The sequence below is a fragment of the Polypterus senegalus genome, chromosome 16 (assembly GCF_016835505.1).
Source record: "Polypterus senegalus isolate Bchr_013 chromosome 16, ASM1683550v1, whole genome shotgun sequence".
Lineage (NCBI taxonomy): Eukaryota > Metazoa > Chordata > Cladistia > Polypteriformes > Polypteridae > Polypterus > Polypterus senegalus.
In genome coordinates this window covers 91113124-91133463 of record NC_053169.1, presented here as the reverse complement: position 1 = coordinate 91133463, position 20340 = coordinate 91113124, and the positions used below count along the sequence as shown (strand labels likewise).

The window sequence follows — 20340 nt, the reverse complement described above, 5'->3', positions numbered from 1 at the left end:
TTTAACCCACAAAGATGTATGAACATGGAGCAACAAAAAAGCCTTTACTTTCTAGTGTTAGGCACCTTCCTATTGTAAGCAACACCTCAGCCTTAATGCATATTGTTCTAATTGGCATGGCTCAGTGTTCATGTATATTTTTAAAATTGGCTCACAGACTGCATTATATGACTCGCTCAAAGTGATAGAGTTAGTCACACGTGGGTATTAAACTGGCAGCCTTGCGGTTAGAAGTCCACGTTCACTTGTTAGGTTTGATTGTGGAGGACAGTGGCTGAAGGTTAACTGAAATTTAAATTATTCATAAATCTGAACCCACGTGAGGTGTTGTGTGCCAACGGTTCAATAATATTAAGTAGTGGAATAAGCAATGATGCCTTCCATGAGTAGCATTATCTCCAACACTTGGTTGACTGAGACGATGTTGTTGGATCTTTCTTGTTCCAGGACAGTCGTTCAACTTCGGCCAATCGGCTTTAAACTCAGACTTTCCGATATCAGATTCACTATCACAATTCCCACAGGGAAGCTGGTGTGACAGCAGGACACGTGGGGTTGGATGCCATCCCAGCCATTGTGGTAATTCAGCCCGGACACAAAGAGACCACGAGACAAACGTTCCAAAAACACACGTTTATTGCTTTCCTCTGCACACAGCACCACACAATGTACCAACCAGCACAAATGGCTCACAGTCCTTTTTTTCCTTTTCCCTTCTCTCCTTTAGCCACCTCCACACCTCTTCCGCAAACTCTGCCTTCTACCTCCCGACTCCAGCTCCCTGAATTGAGTGAGGCGGCCCCTTTTATCATACATCCAGGTGCTCCCTGACGCTCTTCCTGCAGCATTTCCTGGTGTGGTGGAAGTGCTGCAGTCCAAGGCAGTACCCCGTGGTGGTGGCCACAGTCCCCAACAGGATTGAGCTTCCTAGCTCCAGTCCCGTGGCCCCGATGCGTGTCCCGGTGAGGGTATTACCTCTCTCCTGGTCCTTCCACTCTCCAGGCGTCCCGGTGGTGTAAGGTCACTGGTCGCCTTCCACACCATATAAACTGCAAGGGTAAGAACCAACCCTGGTTGGACTGCCAATCTATATGTATGCACACACCATCTCACTCATCCTCAGACCACTTTAGAAATCTGCTAATGTACAAGGAACGTTCAAAAAGTTTCCGCACATTTTTTTAATTCTATTTATAAGGAATTTCAAAAACAAATTACAGCACTTTTCTACATGGTCACCTTCCTTTGCGATACAATTTTCCCAGTCACATGACACTCTCAGACATGACCAATCAATACTCCTGCCTTCACCGTTTCCAACGAAAATATAAAAGTGCAGAAACTTTTTGTGAAAGTCCCTCGTAGATGAGTTGTATGAGGTGCAGCAGGAATAAGGGGTAACAAGGCCACCATTGGTGTTCCCTATATGAATGCAGCAAAAGCTGTGTCCGAATACTTGGGAGTTAAGTCGAATTTGTTCATCGTGGGTGTCGGACTCTGTCAAGGCTGTGTCTTGTCAACACTCCTGTTTGTGGTTTTCATGGACAGGATATCAAGGCACAACCAAGGGTGTGAGGGTGTAGATGAGGAGGCTAGAGGTAGCATCGCTGCTTTAGGAAGATGGTGTCCTCATGGCATCATTTTCACAGTGACCTTTGACATGCACTTGAGTGATTCACTGATGAGTATGACATGGCTGAGGTGGAAGATCAGCACCTCCAAGTCTGAGGATGTGGTTCTCTTTTGGAAATGTGTGGATTGTTCGTCTCGGGAGAGGGGGTAACAAGTGCCGTTCGTGGAGGAGTACAAGGATCTCATGATCTTGTTGACGAGTGACAAGCCGACTGAAGCAGTGGCAGCTGTTTTGAGGGCACTGTACCGGTCCATGGTAGTGAAGCAGGGGCTGAGTCTAAAGACAACGCTCTCAGTTTACCTGTTGATCTACATCCCTGTCCTCACCTCTGGTCAGGAGCTGTGAGTAATGACCAAAAGAATGGGATTACAAGTACAAGCGGTAGAAATGAAGCTTCTTCACAGGGTGGCTGGGATTGAGACAAGAAGCTCAGCAATTCAATCGAGAAGAACCAGTTGAGGTGGTTTGTGCATGTTATAAGAATGCTCCCCCTAGATCTGCCCCAGGCACGTTCCACTGGGTGAAGATCTTAACGGCACATACAGGACATTCTAAAGGAATTTTTTTTATCTCGACTGGCTGGGGAAAGCCTGGGAATGTCTTAGGAACACCTGGAATCTCTAGGTGGGGACAAGGAAATCTGGGCTGCCCTGTAAGGCCTGCTGCTACCTTGACCCTCACCAGGAGAAGTGGATGGGAGGATGAGTTGAGATGAGACTACTGTACTAATAGCAATGGTATTATAATGACTGGCATTCAATCCGGGTTCGGCTCTGTCTCACGTACCATCTCGTTCATCTCACTTGGTTCTGCTCCACACACCATCTCACTCATCCCTGGACCAATCTAGAAATCAACAGGGGATAAAGTTCGCTAAATATTTGAATTCTCTTCTGAATGTACTACTAATAACAAAAATGGCTGCTATTCAGTCCAGACCTTGCACAGTGAAGGCAAGATGCATTCTGGAGATCTGAATTCCTGTAATGGAACAGATTTTGACAAAGGCTGGACTGATTCTACTGTTAATAATCACTGCATGTTTGTAGAATTGCATCAGATTTTAATTGAATTTCTAGAAAATACAATAGCAAAGACTCCACTGCAGAGCATGATGAGTGACCACCACATATCCTATTTAATACAAGCCATTCATTTATTTACACCCTTTAGTATCCTGATGCTTGCATCTTTCTACATTGCAGATGAATGCAGCATTTACACTAATGATCCAAACCATTATGACTTACCTGCCTGATATGCTGGTGCTCCTCCATGTGCCCTAAAACAGCTCAGACCTGCTGAGACATGGACTCTAAAAGACCTCTGAAGGTGTCCTGTGGTTTCTGGCACCAGGATGTCTGCAGCAGATCCTCTAACCCATGTAAGTTCTAAGGTGGAACTGCTGCAGATCAGATGTGTTGTTCCAACACATCCCACAGATGCTCGACTGGATTGAGATCTGGGGAATTTGGAGGCCAGTGCCCCACCTCAAACTCTTAGATAGATAGATAGATAGATAGATAGATAGATAGATAGATAGATAGATAGATAGATAGATAGATAGATAGATCGATAGATAGATAGATAGATAGATAGATAGATAGATAGATAGATAGATAGATAGATAGATGTTTCTCAAACAGTTCCTGAACAATGTGTGGCCTGGTGCATTATCCTGCTGAAAGATGCCCCTTTAATTGCCATGAAGGTGTGTGTCTAGTCTGCAGTGATGTTTAGGTAGGTGGCATGTGTCAAATCAATGTCTATATGAATGGCTGGATGAATGGTTTTCCACTAGAACATTGTCCAAATCATCGCACTCCCTCCACAGGCTTGTCTTCTTCCCACATTGAGTCCTGGTGCCACCTCTCTGCAGGTAAAAAATGCAAACCTTCCTGGACATCCACATGATGCAACAGGTAACCAAACTAGTCAAGTACCAGACAACCTTCTTCCATTGATCCAAACGTCCAATGCTTGTGTGCCCATTGTAGGAGCTTTCAACAGTTCACAGGGACAAGCATGAGCACTCTGATTAGAAAATGCCTACACTGACCCATATGCAGTAGAGTCTGATGGGATGCCCTTTGCTGACCTTTCGCATCAATGAGTCCTGGCCACCCAACACTCCTCAAACTACTGTCAGAAGGCACCCACCATGGCTGACCTTGAGCACCCCACAAGCCATAACATTTTGGAAATTCTCTAACCCAGTCCTCTGGCTGTAATGATTTTGCTCTTATGAAAGACATTCAGGTCTTCACACCAGCCCATATCTTCAGTACTCAACAAGTAAACCATGAGACCCTCATGAGAACTGACTGTCTAAAAAATCCCTGACCATGACATGCGCCATTGTTACAAGACAGTCAACATCATTCATTTCATATGGAAGTGGTCAGGATATTTACTCATCAGTGGAATGTCCTAGTTTAATGAATTATTTCTCAGTTTTACTGTATCTTATATTTTATATATATTATATGTATTAATATACTATTTTGTTCCAACTGGCTCCGTGGCTAGGGATCTGTGCCAGCAATTGGAAGGCTGCCAGTTCGAATCCAATAAATGCCAGAAGTGACTCCACACCGTTGCGCCCCTTCTCAAGGCCCTTAACTTACAATTGCTCCGTCCAGGGTATGACATTAACCTGTGTGCGAGCTGGTCCTCCAACCTGCAGGGAAAACTTGGGGTTTGGTGACAGGACTGGCACTCCAGCCACCATAAAAAAAAAAAAAATACTCACACTGTCCAGTATGGGGCTGAGGTGTCACCTGCTGCACAGCTACACTCAGATCTCAATCCGGGTGGTGGGTGCGGCAACGCGCTGTAATGGTTGAAAGGTGATGGAACCCTGGACAAGGAAACTTAGACCCCCATAGATAGATAGATAGATAGATAGATAGATAGATAGATAGATAGATAGATAGATAGATAGATAGATAGAGTGGGGAACAGCCCGGACACAGAGAGGCAGACATTGATGGTTCAAGCACAAACACACATTTATTATACATTCTGCAACTGTTTACACACACAACCCAATGCTCCAGCACCAATCACCCTTAGTCCAGGCCTATTTTCTTAATGCCCCTCCTTTTGACTGCCTTCACTCCTCTCCGCCGAGCTCTGTCCACCTCCGGGTGTGGTGGAAGTGCTTAAGTCCAGGGCTTCTCAGGCATCCGGGCGCCCTCTGGCGGTGACCACGGGCCCCTATAGGGTTGAGCTTCCATGCTCTATTCCCATGGTCCCTATACCAACCAGGGCGGCTGCCCTCTCTTGGTCTGGAGGAGGTGTAGTCCCTCTTCCGGTCCTTCTGGGTATCCCAGCTGGGTACTGCCCCCAGCTGCTTGCCACAATAGATAGATAGATAGATAGATAGATAGATAGATAGATAGATAGATAGATAGATAGATAGATAGATAGATAGATAGATAGATATGAAAGGCACTATATGATAGATATTTTTTTATTTTTAAAAACAAACTTTATTGACAAAAACGCCAGTCAAATATACAACAATTTACACATTATATTATTATAGATAGATAGATAGATAGATAGATAGATAGATAGATAGAAATGAAAGGCACTATACAACATAGATAGATAGATATGCTATATTATGAATAGGCAGGTATGAAAGGCACTATATAATCAATAAATCCAATGAGTCAAATGCAGCAGTCAGTTGCTGTTCCTCCTGCCTCTGTACTCCAAATGTCATTTGGGGGAAACTCCTCGTAGGCACTCCATGAAGGATCACGTGACAAGGTGGTCCCCTGTAATGTGTAACCACTTTTATCGTGCTGCCTCCTGGTGGTCACTCTCATGTAAAAACACAAAAATATTTACCTTGGCCTTGAACTCCTTCCTCCAACTCCTTGTATGCTTTTCCAGGAGGTACAAGGAAGAGCAAAGAGAACCATCTGAGGAAAAAGAATATGAATGTGTAATAGTTTGATTTTTATCAATTTGAAACATGTGCTTGAAAAACATAATATATTAACTGAATCCACTGTACGTTCATAAAATACATTATTGTCTTCTAGTAAATCAACATACAATCTTATGTGTAATTTAGTGCAAACATATCTTTATATTATTGTGCAAAAGAATAATTCATGTTACAGATTAATTATTTTTTAATTTATTTCAGTAAATAAGTAAATAAAATAGCATTGCGCCCAGTGATTGGTGGGATGTGCTCCAGCTATCCTGTGATCCGGCCTTGGATGAGCAGGTTAGGAAAATGGATGGATGGATGTACAGATATAAATGCAGAATGTTGTTATTAGGCTTCTTTCCAGAGAATCTGAACTGAGTTAAGTACACTTGATATTAGATGAATATTTCCTTTAGGTTTTTACTGTCTTTCTCATACTGGTAAACATTAATATAAAATGCGGAGGTCAAACATCAGCCCAGGCATTGGCAGTGTGGAGCTTGCTTGTTCTCCTCATGTCTTGGTGGGTTTTCTTTGAAGTCCCCAACCCATGAATTTTAGGTTACTGGTCAGCTTCTACTTAGCCCTGTTACAGTGAGTGCAAGTGTCTTGTGATGTACTCGTGCCCCCTCTATATATATATATATATATATATCTATATAATATATATATAATCGGGGGCAAAAAAAGTATCCTTTTGGTCAAAGTAGCAGTGCTGCCAAGTGCCTGTCATATGTACAGTAATAGCTGTCTAAGTTTGTAAATGGCGATGGCCAGCAGCACCCCATGCTGCTTCACAACATGAATGTTAGTTTAATTGTTATCTCATTAATGAGTCTAAACTTAGAACAGGTAGAACCCCCTTGAGGATTGTTAACTCCAGGCCTGTGATGGGTTTGACTTCAGCTCACCACAGCCATGAAATGGAAGCAGTGAGTTCAGAAAATGGATGACCAGAAGAACTGATAGCAATGACAGAACATCAGGCATTTACGTCTGTAGCTCCATATGCAGCACAAGCACAACCGGTTCATTGGTGAAATTAAAGTACAATTGAATTATTTTATGATATGCACAATTTCATATTGATTTTGAATGGAATTAGGAGTTTAAAGATATGCTGTGATGTAACTGTAGTAACATTATGAACTGTTCAATGACACATTTATTTAATATACTCAATGTAATACATATATATGAATTACATACATAGTATGACCCCCCACACACACACACACACTTACACAGGGCTAGTTAGGAGTCAGCAAAATCACCAGACACACGTGCATTTTGTAGATATGGCAGGAAAACTGGAGAACCCAAAGGAAAAACACACAAAGACAGGCAGAGAACATGCGACCAGCACAGGAACAACAAGCAGACGCGGGATTTCAAGACAGGATCCTGAACGTCCCATTGGGCAGCGCCCAGCGCTTTTTTTAAAAATTTGCATTTTATTTTAAAGTTTTAGATTTGCTTTTTATGAAGGTCAATATTCAGTAACTGCTGATCATTTTAATTAGTATGGAAGGTAAAAGAGTACATTGTTATCAGTAAGCAAACCTAGATATTAATAATTGGTAGCAGCATTTTTCATATATACATATACAGTCAGTCAGTCAGTCATTCTCCAACCCGCTACATCCTAACACAAGGTCACGGGGGTCGGCTGGAGCCAATCCCAGCCAGCACAGGGCACAAGGTGCCAGGCCACCTCAGTATACACACATATATATATATATAGTGGTGGGCAAAAGTAGGTTTACCTTTGTTTGCATGGAAAAAGACATGCAGGTTATGATTATTACAATAGCTTTATTAACTCAATAGCTTTAAGAAAAAGAAGACAAATAAGGAGACAAATAACAATACAAATTAATAATACAATAATTAATAAATAAATAATATTACAAAGATAAAGGCATGTGAGTTATGATAATTAAAATAGCTTCATTAACTCAATAGCTTTAAGAAAACGAAGACAAATAAGGAGACAAATGATACAAATTAATATAATTTAATTTATAATTTATATAATACAATAAATAATAATACAAGGATAAACTTTTTGTTGTGTACTCACAACTGTAAACCTAGTTTTGCCCATCCCTGTTATATTGTGTGTATTTATATATATATATATATATATATATATATATATATATATATATATATATATATATATATATATATATGGATAACCTCAAATGAAATAATAAAAACAGTTACAAACAAAGCAATTCATGTAAGAATAATAAAGTTGTTCTATATACAATAATAAAAAAAAAAATCTGACTTATGCATAGTTATATTCATTTATTCAAAATACTAACCAATACGTTTACCGGGAAAGGCTCAGGTCCCTCCTGACTCTGTTCAGGATCTTTTGTGCTTAGAAAAATGGTTGTTTTTTGATTTATATACTTTAAATGTGCATAGCTACGTTAATGTGTTACACTGAGCATACAATACAGCTTAGGTGAGTATAGTTTTATTTACCTATTTATTATTCTTATTTGTATGAAAATGTGCTATATAAATAAATGTTGTTGTTGTTGCCAAACCTTAACCAGGATCTTCCTCAATTATTTGTATTTATTTATTTATTTATTTATTTAATCTTGTTCTTGAATTTTCCGCTACTCTTCCAATATTAAGTCTTGCTTTGATGCTCTGGCACATGGGACAGGACTATTGGCACTCACCCACCAGCAGATTCATACAAGTTTTGTTTAAAAATTGGTAAAAAGTACAGTCGACCTCTATCTCATCTAACTATATGTACACACACACACACATATACTGTATATATACACACATAATGTATATTTATACAGGTACATACACACACGAAATATGTATGTGTCGCGTTCAATGTGTGGCGCTGATGTCGCACCTTTATCTCCTTTCTCTCTGCTGTTGGTATCCTCTACGGTTAGCAGCCTGCCGTACCATTACATTATCAAACGCGCGTGGTCCACTTTCAGGGTGGCGGGGGTCCGGAGCCTACAGAGCTAGAACTGGACGCAAGGCAGGTCGACAGTCCCCACAGGGTCCACCCGCACGCACGCACTCACGCACCCCCACCTCACACAAGGGTCTATTTGGAATCACAAATTAATTTCATCTGCACGGGCAAAAACCGAACGCGCAGAAGAAGAACTAATGGGAGACCTACAGTGTGAATTTCATGTGTACGTGACAGTAAATTTCAACTTATGTAAGTGTTTTCTGGAAACTGCGCTGTGCAAAATAAAGACTGCTTGTGTTAATTATCAAATTGAATTGGAGAAGACTCAATACAGACGTCGACGTGAACGGGCTGTAGTCAACAGTGAATGAGACGAGTTCGGAGAGTCTTACTGCTGCGGGTGAACTGTGCAATGGCGTGTTTTAATCCAACTGCAGAACTGAGCGGTTTACTTGAGCGATATCTTAACTGTGTCAGTAGCAGCTCGCGATCCTATAGGAAAAATCTTTTTTTTTTACTGTCAGGATCTATAAAATAGAAATCCCATTTCATTTTAAACAAGGGTCGTCATCCTCTCCAATTTAAGGTCCACTGTACAGATCAGGGTTGCGGGGGTCGGATCCCCAAGCTGTATCTGGTAACGAGGTAGGAAACAACCCAGAAGGGGGCACTACACACAGACGCAGTCCATACTCCGGGCCAATCTCCGAATCTAAGCTTTATTATTATTATTATTATTATTATTATTATTATTATTTTGGAGTTCCATGCACAATAAAAATCATTTAAATCAACTGTATTCTTTCATCCAAACTTGTATTTATCTTTTTGCGAAGAGTCCGAGCCAAAAGTGGCATCAACTAGCGCACGTCAGAAACCAATCCAGGACGGGCCGCCGATCCATCCCCCGACTGACACGTACGCAGACCTTCTGATCGGATCATCTTAAATGCTGCCTGATTTATAAACACTGAAATGTGTTGCGTGCATTTCGGGGTTTCGTTTTGCACCCTGGGTTACTACACACAATGTGCTTTTTCGTTGCTTGTCTTCATCAGCTCGTTCGTTCATTCATTCAATCATTATTTCATAAAAGCGCTTCTCAAAGCCTCGTGCAGCACTGAAATGGAAACCTCGTGCTTATGGAACTACCCAGAAAGGATCGCCAGGACGATAAACCCGCGCGACAAGAAAACATCGCCATTTGCTTCGATCGGTGGTTGCCAGATGTCTTTATTGTAAGCGTTTCACAAATTTAAATTGAACTATGTATGGTTTATTTGGACACCCCGCGATCTTGAACTGCATTAAGTTGGGATTGGATGATGTATGGACAGTTTATTTAAAGATTTTTTTTATTATTTAAAGATTTTTTTTATTACAGTATAACTTTTATTTGTGACATCCTTGATTACTGCCATTACAAACTGTTTTATTCTTTAATGGTGAGGCGTTAACGATAGAAATGTATTACTATTAACTTATGTATTAAATCGTATTTATTTTTTAAATAAATAACAATAATAAAATATTATTATTGTTATTATTATTATTATCAATTAAAATTTATTATTTAGTAATAATTTTCTTACTGCTGATTTATATACAACATTTCTATTAGTAAAGTCGCCGTTGTCAATACAATAGCATTTCAGCAATTTTCTTTACAATAAATTAAAACGCAGATTTTGCGCTACAAGTTTTAAAATAAACGTTTTAAAATTATACAAAGCAAAAATTTGCTTCTAAAACGCTGAAACTGTACATCGCGTCTTTTAAAATGCAATTATAAAGTGAACGCGGACCGAGTTGCTTCGGAGTAATAAGCACGTTCGCAGGCGAGTGTGTTTGAGTAAGTCTTTTCTTCAAGTTTTAATTTATATTCTTTACTTTAATACGGAAAGTTTTCGTTTTTTTTTTCCTGATGAAAAGTTTTTTGTTATATTGTCGCATGCGGGACGCTGCCTCACATTCTTCAGTTCTGATAAAACACAGTAACTGTTTAGCGAAAGCATTTTCGAGACTTCGGTCGGTCGTCCCTTGAAGACTAATTCGGTTCAGGGTTCCGAAAATTAAACAGAATCGCGTCTAACTTTGATATATATTTTTTTTCCCAACCAAAGGTAGTTCTCCGCGGCTTATAAACCCACCACGCAGAACGAGAATCCCCCCTCCCGTTGCGCTTCCCGGTGAGGACGCAGTGCACCTGTTCCCTTTTCTTGGTCGGAGTAAAAGAAGACTACAAGCCCCAGGTAACATTGCTCGCGATCTCCCCTCTTAGCCTGCTCGCTCTCTCAAAAGGCCGTATGAGGAACCAGCTTTGCTCGGCCTTTTTTTTTTCTGCCTTCTCACTGTTGCCTGGTGTCAACCTACGCCGAGGACGAATACCCCGCCTCCTTTCCATCCCCCACGGGGGGACATATCCTATTGGGCAGGCTCATTCCCGTTTCCGTAGCGATTGGTCGACGCGCTTGCCATTCAGCCGCTATCCTCATTCGCAGAAGGTTTTAGCCGAAGAAGAGTTGATGAGTAGCAACAGCTCGGAAACATCTGGCTGCGGCAACGCTCGCTTCTGTGCTCTCGCTTCGCCCTCCCTCCCTCTCTTTCTGCCTCTGCAGGTTGTTATGGAGAGCAGCTCAAAGTCATTCTAGTTTTGGTTATTTTTATACGCCAATTGGCGGAGCGGGGAGGGGGGGGCAGAAGCCAAAAAAGCTGGACCTTGTAAGTAAAGGGGTCGTCTTATAGGGGGGAGGGTGATGTGGTGGGGGGTTAAGAAAAAAAAAGTAAGGCTTCGTGTGTTGTTTTCTCCTTTTTTCAGGCGTCCGTTTCCTTTATGCGAATAAGTAGTTCCAGTGTTTACTGTCGGACGTGTGCATGTTGCCGGGTCACGGAGCAGCAGCAGCAGCGCTAAGCAGGGCCTCGTTAAGAGGCAGACAGTGGCAGGAGCGGCGCAGGCAGGCAGACAGGTTACTTTTTGTGTTGCGCCGTGTGCGTGCGTGCGCGCGCGTGCGTGCATGTATGTATATATATATGTGTGTGTGTGTGTGTATATATGGGAGTGCGCGCCCCCGCCACTCACCCCTCGTGTCCACCACCATCACTGGTGTGTCCGTCTGTCTGTTGTGGTTTCGGTTGTTGAGCGGCTGTCTCCGCCTGGCAGCTGCGGCACTCTCCGCACACGCATAGGGCTGCCCGGCTGCGGCTTGGAAAGGGAGCACGGGAAGTGAGACGCTGCCGCCGCTGCAGCAGGTAGGCTCGTTTAACTTTGGAGAAGTTCGTGGGCTAACTGTTGCTTTGTTCCAATCGTGATGGTTTGTAGTTTAACGTACGTGGCATAATAAATGAGAAGCAGAAGAGCACTTCATGGGTCGGTTATTTTCATGAAAACCGTTCGCCCGTGTTGTTTAGCGGGATCTCCTCAGTATGTGTATGTAACGTGTGGAGATATTTTTGGTGTTCCCCAACGGACTCCGCAAAGACAGCGGATTTTGATGTTTTTAACCTTTTTTTTTACACTCACTTTATTTCCGGACTTTTCATTCTCTCGATTGGTCATTTCGTATCATTCTATGATAACCATTAGCGGGGTGACACTCAGAACCCGATTTTTCCTCGTCGCAGCCAACTCTAGACGGGACGCCAATTTTTTCATTTTTGTTGATATTTGGCTTGTTATTACGTTGGGACGTACATGCTGTCATTTCAACCGAAGTCGTGAAATATTAATTTTTTTTTTTTGCTGATACTTCGCACACATTTAGACCCACGAGTTCTGAAGCATTAAGTGGGCTGCCAGATAAATATAATTACATTGACAGAGAGATAGATGAGTCCACCGAGACCCTGAGGTGGTGGTGGGCACCTTTTTTTTCTTTTTCGTTGGTGCATCCCAAAAAAAAATAATAATAACCTTTGGGTCATGCCGGTGTGTTAGCAATGGAATGCATCGGTTCATGTTGGCATAGAAACAATTGAAAACAGCTGGGGTTTGTCACGTGCAGTACCAAAAGTAAAGCAACAGCAAAAGAAGTCATTTTTTGACTTTTTAACTCTCTTTTATTCCTACTGTCTTTATGGGTTTGAAGTCAGTTAGCTTTGTAACAGGAACTGTTTTTGCAGATAAAGACCTGTTTCTGCTAAAAAGTAACCACTGTGTCAAACGGGGGTATAGCATTTAGTGGTAGCCATGTAAACAAATAATGACAGCAACCCATTAATTTGTACCTTCAGAGTTAAGAGTATCCAAGAATTTGGAAGCTACTGACTTCCTTGGCACCCAGGGGCGGGAGTTGGTGTGGTGGGTTAGGGGAGGGGGTGGTGTTGGCCACATTGATCTGTCAGTTGCAAATGTGCACTGCGCTGCATTGTTTATGGTTACTGCAAGGAAAACTTGAGAGGCTGTTTGCTGCTGTGACCGCAGGAAACCGGACAAGAGTCTCAGTTTACACATTCACACAGACACACGCGCGCAGGCAAACACACATTCACGTACTGGCGTTTTTTTTTTTTAACCCCCTTTGATTTGATTAAAAACAAAAATTCCAAAACTTTTTTTTTTTTTTTTTTGGTAACTAGTTTTAGTAAATGTGAAAAATTAAATAGACACCAAACTGTATGGGGAGGGGGTGGGTGGGGGGGTTCTAAAGAAGAGGCTGGTGGCAAGAGTGTAGAGGAGTAGCATATGGCATTAAAAGGAGCACAGCTGGAGGTAGCATTTCCATCTGAACATGATGTCAGAGCAGCTGACAGCCTGCCATCCCCCAGCCTTTTATTCTAACACACAGACAGGGAGTTAGTGTGTGCAGATCTGTGTGAGGAGAAGGTATCTCATTCCCCTCCAACATCATCTCCACTTTGCATCTGTCTCTTAGACGGATTTTTTTTTTGCCTCCGTACTCACCAACTCTGCAACAGTGCCGGAGCCAACAAGGTGGTTTTTTTTTTTTTTAAAAAATTATTTTTATTTTGGTTGGTGTTGTTAATGGGGGTGGTGGTTGGCAAGTTTGTGGGGGGTGGTAGGGGTCCTTGTTTTTGTTTTTATTTAAAGAGGTGGACTTAATGAAGTTTATCCATCCATCCATCCAGGCAGGTAAGGGTGCTTGCTGGCGGACAAGTGTTTTGTTTTTTTTTTTTTGCTTATTACCGGGTCTACTTCTTTTTATTTTATTTTATTATATCAATTGGGGAAGAGAAATGAATGGGGAAAAAAAAAGTTTTCTTTAAAGCGTGCTGCTTTCGCAAAAAGGGAACTAGTGGGTTTTGTAATGGGGCTGATGAAAACGGAGGAGAAAGTTGCCAGTCTTTTTTTTTTTTCTTCTTGTTTCTTAACTTTGGTGGGGTGAAAGAGGGGGGGGGGCTTTGAATGTGAATTTGCATTTTAAGGATTTAAACTTGAAGGAATGTGTGGTGGTGGTGGGGTGGGGGGGATTCTGCCAGCGTGTTTGTCAGAATATTTTGCTCCTGATTTGGGGTAAAAGAAGCCGGAGAGAAGAGTGAAATCGGCCGGTTAATGTGCTCCGTTTTGTTTGTGTGAGTTTTAGCCCCTGTGACGTTGTATATTGAGCTACCTAGAAATGTACATTTTGTCCATTTTTTTGTGGTTGTGATTTTTTTTTAACCCCCTCTCTGGAATTGTTTCAGTGAATTAATACATTTTCTTTCCTAACCACTGGACAAGAAAGAAAAGCTTTTGTGGGGGGAAAAAGAAAAAAAAAAACCCCAAAAAATGACCTTCATTTGAATTAGTGTGCTTGTAATGATCAAAGGGCGCACTTTGAAGAAGCAGGGCAAACGTGTTAACCGAGGAGATGCTCGTTTTGAGAATTATTTGAAGATTTCTTTTTCCCCTTTTTTTTTTTTTTTTTTCCTGCGGTAGTGACTAATTTAGGACTTGCAGATTTGAGCTGCCTGAATTGGCCAGACAGCTGTAATCGCACTCCTCCTATTCTTAATCTCTTTATCTGGGCAGCAGCTGCCATATGGCCACAGTCAGCTGGATCAGATGTTTATAAGCTTCCTTCTTCGTCCCTCTCTGTCCTTTCAGCCTCCTAATTTGATCGCCGCTACCTTGTGAGCTGTCCTGCAATCTTTATTTTTAGCCATCTTAAGGATTAGGATTGATGTGGACTACAGTGCACTTAAAGTGATTGTGTTGTAAATCTTCTGTGGTGGGTTGGTTTGTTTTTTGTTTTTTTGTTTTTTGTTTTTTCGGGAGCTGAGAGTGGGCACTCTGTGCATGGCACAGGGTCACCCTGTTTGCTTTTTGATTTTGAATTGTGTTATATATATATATATATATATATATATATATATATATATATATATATATTTTAATCTGCCATAAAGTTTGGAGTTTGTTTTATTTTTGCCATTTCTCGGGAGTCTTGAAACAGTGGCTGAACAGGTAGACCGGTTCTAGAAAAGTTGTGTCAATTTGTTAAAGAGCTGCATGTTTTTGGATTCGTTTAGAAGAAAATGTTTCTCCTGTGCAGATGTTAGAGCTTCTTGGGTACAACCTTCTCTGCCACCCGGTTTATGTACGGGGGTGATAGGGGATGCCCTGATATCATTGCGTTTTAAGGACCTTGTAACGTTTTGTTTTACCAAAATCTTAGCAGGCAGATTGTAGCGTGAGTGGTGGGACCAGTGGTGGTGATGGCAGTGGGTGGGTGGCCACAAGAGACACCTCAGGGAGCCGGACGTGGGCTTTGCGCTAGGATGGGGCTGCGCATCTGTGTGTTCAGGTGGTCCGTTTCACGTATTTCTGCAGGTGATGCTGCGTTTTTGCGTGAATGAGAGAGAGACAGACACTGGTGTGTAAAATTGTCTCGGATTACTTTTTCGTTCTTTCATTTTGCCCCCCTAAGAAACCTGCAGCAGAGAGAATTGCACCAGACTGGTTAGTTTTTTTTTGTCTATGCAAATTACTTAGGGGTCCCGGAGTTAAAAAGCACATGAGTGGAGTAGTGAAGTGAGGGGGTCGAGGGGGGCCAGCACTTGAAGACGGTGGAAAGCTTGCGAGTCGGGATTGTTGGTAGCAACATTTTGGGATTTTTTTTTTTTTGATTTGTCGGGGAGGAAAGCGATGAGGAGGTTTGTGATGGCCCTTCTGGTCACCCTGAGCACTTTTTGGAAAATGCTAGTTGTGCTCACCATCTTTTGGTTTCCGGTGTGAGGGGGGAAAAAAGGAGTGAGAGTGCGAGAGAAAGAGGGGAGGAGGTGGTGGTGTGGATACCCGGCGAGGATGGAGGGGGGTTGGAGGAGGAGGAGGAGGAGGGGGGTTTGTGCCAGGACACTCATCTCTTCTCTTTTCTTTTCAGGTTATGAGGACAGCATGGAGTTTCCAGACCACAGCAGGCATTTGTTACAGTGTCTGAGTGAGCAGAGACACCAGGGCTTTCTTTGTGACTCTACTGTGCTGGTTGGAGATGCCCAGTTCCGAGCCCATCGAGCCGTGCTGGCTTCGTGCAGCATGTACTTCCACCTCTTTTACAAGGACCAGCTAGACAAAAGGGACATTGTTCATCTGAACAGCGACATTGTGACGGCCCCGGCTTTCGCTCTCCTGCTTGAATTCATGTACGAGGGGAAGCTCCAGTTCAAAGCCCTCCCCATTGAGGACGTGCTGGCTGCTGCCAGCTATCTCCACATGTACGACATCGTCAAGGTCTGCAAGAAGAAGCTGAAGGAGAAAGCCACGACCGAAGCGGACAGCACCAAGCGGGAGGAGGATGCCTTGAGCTGTTCTGACAAAGTGGAGAGTTACTCGGAGAGCAGCGGCGGGCACCCCGCAGGCGATCTGCTGCCTAGTGATGCAGAGGAGGATGAGTCTGAAGGCAACAAGAGAGACTCGCTCCCGGAGTCGGGGAACATGTGGATGAGGTTACCCTCTGACACAGCTGGCACCCCCCAGACTGGTGGCAGTGGCGGGGAGTCGGAGATGCATGCGGTGGCAGCAGCTGGGAAAACCGAAATGGCCAGCAGCCCTTGCAGCTCAACAGGGTCTTTGTCTCAAAGGTCCGTCACCTCCAGGAGGGTGTCGGCAGATGCGGACTGTGTGTTGGACCTGTCTGTCAAGTCCAGCCTAGCTGGGGGTGGAGGAGATGCCCTCCCGAATAGCAACCCGTACTTCTGTGGAGCGGTGGCACCGGACAGCCTGCAGAACAGCTTGGTGCAGGTGAAGGTGGAAAAGGAGGTCGCCTCCGACGACGACGACCTGGGCAGCGGCGACTACGAGATGGAGCACAGCGCCGGCACGGCCACCAAGGAGCTCCCTAGCACCAATGGCGGAGGCCACCACCACCATCTCAATCACCACCACAGCAGGCTCCACTATGAGGCAGCCTCGCACCTCTCGGCCATCCGGGAGGCTTCTCTGTCCAGCGAGCTGGACCGCGAGGACAAGGTGAGCGAGGACGACGAGATGCTCAGCCCAGAGGGCGAACGGAACCCGGTGGAGCCGGCCAGCCTCGACGGCAACCTCCTGCCCTATGTGTCCAACATGCTGAGCGGCCCCCACAGCCAGATCTTTATGTGCCCCCTGTGCAACAAGGTCTTCCCCAGCCCACACATCCTGCAGATCCACCTCAGTACGCACTTCCGTGAGCAGGAAGGGGTACGGTCCAAGCCGGCGGGAGACGTCAACGTGCCAACCTGCTCGATCTGTGGCAAGACTTTCTCCTGCATGTACACACTAAAACGGCACGAACGGACCCACTCAGGTGAGAAACCATACACTTGTGCCCAGTGCGGCAAGAGCTTCCAGTACTCGCACAACCTGAGCCGCCATGCTGTGGTGCACACCCGTGAGAAGCCACACGCGTGCAAGTGGTGCGAGCGCAGGTTCACCCAGTCGGGCGACCTGTACCGGCACATCCGCAAGTTCCACTGCGAACTGGTGAACTCTTTGTCCGTAAAAAGTGAAGCACTGAACTTACCGGCTGTCAGGGACTGGGCATTAGAGGACAGCTCACAAGAACTCTGGAAATAGACTCTTCTGTACTGAGAATTTGAAGCAAATTCAAATCTAGAAATATGAACACTTGTTTGGGGGGTAACTTTTTGTTTGTGAGAAGGTTTGGGGGGTGGGGGGTCAGGGAAATGGTAAGTTCTGGAATCAGTCGTATTTCTTGCTCTTCAGTTGTATTTCGGCCTTTTGACTGCTAAAACTGCACTTTAGTGGTATTTGAGAAAATGTTTTCTGAAGAAGAGAGCTCTTTGTTTTGTTTTTTTGTGAAGAAATTTATATTTTATCGTTTGTTTCTTCTTCCACACTTTTTTTTTTTTTTTTTAGTTGCCATCACGTTAACTTTGGCCCCCTTACTGAGTTTTTTAGGGAGCTAAGGGGACGGTGATTCAGGAAATTGAATGCTAGTGACACGCACATCCCACCCGTCATCTGCCAATTTTGTGTCTTTTTTTTTTTGTTTGTTTGTTGTTTTGGTGACGCTCCACATTTTAAAAGTGTGTGAAATGCGGACGAGGGGGTCTGAGCCTGTAAGAATACACTAAACAGGTACTGTGAACACATCCATGGTGCACTACTGTAGTCTGCGAATGCTACTGTACTCAACAGTTCCATTACAGAATATTTTGTTTTCTATTCCCTTTATATATATATATATATATATATATATATATATATATATATATATATATATATATATATAAAAACAGGCTTCCAAATTGTTAGAAAAACAATGATATTTTCTTCTTTCCCTTGTGCTGCTGGGAAACCTGACTGATTGATTCAATTTGTATTTTGAAGTATGGCTTCCTTTCTCTCAACGCGATGCAGTTTTCCCCGAAACTCTGGCTTTGCTGTTTTGGTCCACACCGACCTCCCATTTTTATATATATTTAAATATATATTTAAATCCCAGGACAGATGAACTTGCTTTTTTAAATTGTGTTGCTAGAGTGGCTTTCCCTGTTTTTTTTTTTTTTAAAAGGGGATGTTAAAAGTCAAGCAAACTCCCAGGCTCAGTTGCTATTGAAAATGTGAATTGCTTGTCAGCGTCTACTGTAAGTGGATCAAATACACCGCAGGCTGGGCTAATTAATGAATCGGGTCGATTTAAAATGAAAAATGCGTAACAAAAATGTATTTCAGCCAACAAATGCATGATTTAAAAAAAAAAACAAAACACTTTTTTTAAATTTATTTAATATAAAGATAATTAGCCAGGATCCTAAGTTGGATTGAATGGGTTTGAAAATATTATGTCCGACCCCCCCCCCAAGTTACAGTTTGAGCAGCACTGTTGAGATGTTTATTGGGGCAATGAAGAACATTATAAATGCACTGAATTTTTTTTTTAATTTTATTTTTAATGTTTTATTAGAAATATGTAGAGCAAAAAAAAAAAAATGATTTGAAGTATAAGAGAAACAAAATTGTGTGTCCGCCGAAAGGTCAACTAAACTTTGACTCTTAGGATGCAACTGAAGGTGTTTTGTTCTGTTGTTATAATTTTGGAACCCAGGAGCGTTTTCTAATAAACTCCTCTGTTTAGTTTCAGGGTAGCTGTATGTCCCTTCAGCGGGTTGACAGATTGTTGTATTTTTTTCTTTTTCTTTTTGTTAACATGAATATCTCTGTGTTGTCAGAAGTAGGTGATTGACAACTGTGTAAAATATAACTGGTGAAAGTGTTTATTGTTATTATAATTTTTTTTTCTTTTTTTTTTAATTAATTTATTCTATTTGGCACTTGCTACTGACTTTCAAGGCAAAGTTCATTTTACACTCCGCGTTGGAGACTTAAGTTAGACAGACGCCTGCCTCATCTGGCTCTAGTTTAGCTGGGTGAGGACGGCAGGCAGGCAGGCAGGTAGGCAGGCAGGAATGTCCCAGAGCACTGCTCTCCTAGTTCCAGTTAGTCGTTTTAATTACGTGTCTAATCACTGAACATTAGCAGCCTGCTCTGCTGGTTTGCTTGGTTGGTTTGGTTTGGTTTGGTTAATTTATTTATTTATTTGAGGACTAATTCACAATGCTGGGCCGTCCCAGCCAGAATTCCTTTCACAACCTTGCTTGTTCACGTTTTCACATTCTAACCAGTGATTGTATATTGAAATATGAGAATTCATTTTTGTGTTTTTGTTCTTTTTTTTTTTGTTCTTTTTGAGTACACATTCAGATAGGGCTATTTCTTTTTGACCGATTGATGTTAGTTATTATTCTCGTTGTCTTGTTTTTTAAGGAAAGAACATGACAAAAGTGTGAAAGCTCTTTGCTTAGGCTGAATGATCTGGTACACCACGTGTGTCCTTCTTGCAGCAGAATGGCATGCGTGGCTCAAGAGGGCACCATGCAGGGCAAAAAAAAAAAAGTTTTGCACAGTGTTTGCTTTCCCTGTCTTGCACTCCTATTTAAGAAAAAAAAAAAAATGGGAATAGCATGGAGGTCTGCGCCCGTGTGTGTTTTTTTTTTTTTTTGTTTTGTTAAATTTTTAAAAGAAAAAAAATTTCCTGCTTTTGGGGGGAGAAAAAAAAATACTTGACCGCCTTAAACTACTGTAAACATAGCTTATTTTTGTGCAGAAGGTAATTATTGGAAAAAAAAATTATGCTGGACACTTTCAGTTATCATAAAAAAAACAAAAAACAAAAAAGCTGTGAAAATGGCCTCTTAAGCATCTCCAGTCATCTTTTAGTTACTTGAAGACTTTAAATATTCTTTATATAAAAACTGTTCAAATCTCAAATGGACAGGGGTAATTTAAAAAAAAAATCTGTTGGTAAGGACAATCATTGTCTTTAAGGAATTAGCAGATTTTTTTTT

At 42.4% G+C, this 20340-nt stretch overlaps 1 protein-coding gene across 8 annotated transcripts; it reads left to right on the top strand.

Moving 5' to 3' along the window:
- Positions 1–9603: 9603 nt before the first annotated feature.
- On the top strand, positions 9604–17601 carry zbtb18 (zinc finger and BTB domain containing 18). 8 transcript variants are annotated; one of them, XM_039738420.1, is made up of 3 exons: positions 11049–11277; positions 11375–11522; positions 15876–17601. In XM_039738420.1, the coding sequence occupies exon 3, from the start codon at positions 15890–15892 to the stop codon at positions 17543–17545; it is 1656 nt and encodes a 551-aa protein (XP_039594354.1). In that variant the 5' UTR covers positions 11049–11277; positions 11375–11522; positions 15876–15889; the 3' UTR covers positions 17546–17601. The 8 variants fall into 8 exon arrangements, with proteins under 8 accessions (XP_039594359.1, XP_039594354.1, XP_039594353.1 ...); XM_039738425.1 differs by lacking the exons at positions 11049–11277; positions 11375–11522 and adding an exon at positions 9604–9794; XM_039738419.1 differs by lacking the exon at positions 11375–11522.
- Positions 17602–20340: the final 2739 nt, after the last annotated feature.